The following is a 1,345-nucleotide window of genomic DNA, read 5'->3' as shown; positions in this document are numbered from 1 at the left end:
GGCCCCGACGCCCCGCGCCTTGCCACGGTGGGGCCAGCAGCTGCCTCCGTCCTGCCGGGTTCCCACACGCAGCAGCTTTGCTGTCGGGTTTTGGCACAGTGAGAGGCAAGCAGGGGGAAAGAAAAAAAAAAAAAAAAAACATCCCTGCTGGCAACCAAGGCAGCCCAAGGGGGAGGATCTTGGACGATGGAGACACATTTTTTGTCCCAATTTCTTCCCGCGGCCTCATGCAACCACAGGAGCGAGGGGCTCAGCAGCCCCAGGCGCAGACCCGCAGCGCCGGGTGCCGCTCCGCAGCGCTCCCCAAAATGGTTTTGGGGAGAGGTCCACCGTGACCCCAAAGCCCTGAGCATGAGGCAGAGCTGCGGAGCAGCCAGAGCCACCTCCCGCCCCAGGTGCCCCTCACCTTTCGGCACCCGTGGTCATCCTCCTCCTTCTCCTGGCTCACCCGGCCGGGCTTTTTGCAGATGGAGGGCAGGGTCTGGTTGCACGGGCTGTCGTTCCACCTCCCTTCCTGCACAGCGGGGAGAAGAGCAGGACTGAGCCCAGCCGCCAGCCCGGGGAACTCCCCAGCCCGTCCACCCCCACGCTGGGCTGATGGACTGTCCTGACCTACATCAAATCCCCGAGGGTGCCGTGCTGGATCGCTCCCATCCCAACCCACCCCAACGGCTGGGATGAGATGTATCCACCCCCAGCCGGAGGTGCTCCCTGAGGTATCCCTTCCCCAGCCATGAGGATGCCGCAGCGTTCTCTGCGGAGGTGCAGGATGAACCCCCCCCCGCCCAGGCTCTCACCGGCCCCCAGATGGTCACGCAGTCTTCCAGGCTGTCGCGGAAGTTGTTGGGCTCGAAGGGGTGCCAGTAGGTGAACCTCACGGGCGTCCCATCCGACCACTCGAAGTTCATCTGCAGCTTGAGGTCATTTAGGCCAATCCAGAGCTCCTCCACGTCTGCCGAGACAGGAGGGTCAGGGGGTGAAATTGCCTCTGCGTGGCTGAAACCTTGCAGAAACCCACCCCCCGCGCGCCCCAGCGATGGGACCACAGCTCTACAAAGCATCTGCCAAAACCCCTCGTAGGCGCTGCATGGCTCAGCCTCTAACCCCAGCCACGCCAGCAGGCAGGAGCAGGCAGGGCAGGCAGGAGAGGGCAGGCAGGGCAGCTTCTGCCCACAAGGACAGACTCACAAAGAGGGACACACGGTGACATTTGCCAGCAGTTTTCGGCGAGGTGCTGGCAGCAGCATAATGATAAACTCTGGACCCGTGGGCTCAGGTCCAGCAAACTACTGGGTTTTGACCATTCCCTCTCATCCCACCCCCATCCGCTCCCGGCCTGGGACCA

At 63.3% G+C, this 1,345-nt stretch overlaps 1 protein-coding gene across 1 annotated transcript in view; it reads right to left on the bottom strand.

The window, feature by feature from the left end:
• MRC2 (mannose receptor, C type 2) overlaps positions 1-1,345 on the bottom strand; it is a 21,135-nt gene that overhangs the window by 10,961 nt on the left and 8,829 nt on the right. Inside the window, exons 8-9 of the mRNA XM_009883855.1 lie at positions 798-952; positions 407-514 (exon numbers count right to left, since the gene is read on the bottom strand). Coding sequence (XP_009882157.1) covers positions 407-514; positions 798-952 — 263 coding nt within the window. The remainder of the gene's footprint in view (positions 1-406; positions 515-797; positions 953-1,345) is intronic.

The sequence above is a fragment of the Charadrius vociferus genome, unplaced genomic scaffold, assembly GCF_000708025.1.
Source record: "Charadrius vociferus isolate BGI_N301 unplaced genomic scaffold, ASM70802v2 scaffold484, whole genome shotgun sequence".
NCBI classification, from domain to species: Eukaryota; Metazoa; Chordata; class Aves; order Charadriiformes; family Charadriidae; genus Charadrius; species Charadrius vociferus.
Note: the sequence above shows the minus strand (reverse complement) of the source record. Positions and strands in the feature narration are given on the sequence as shown.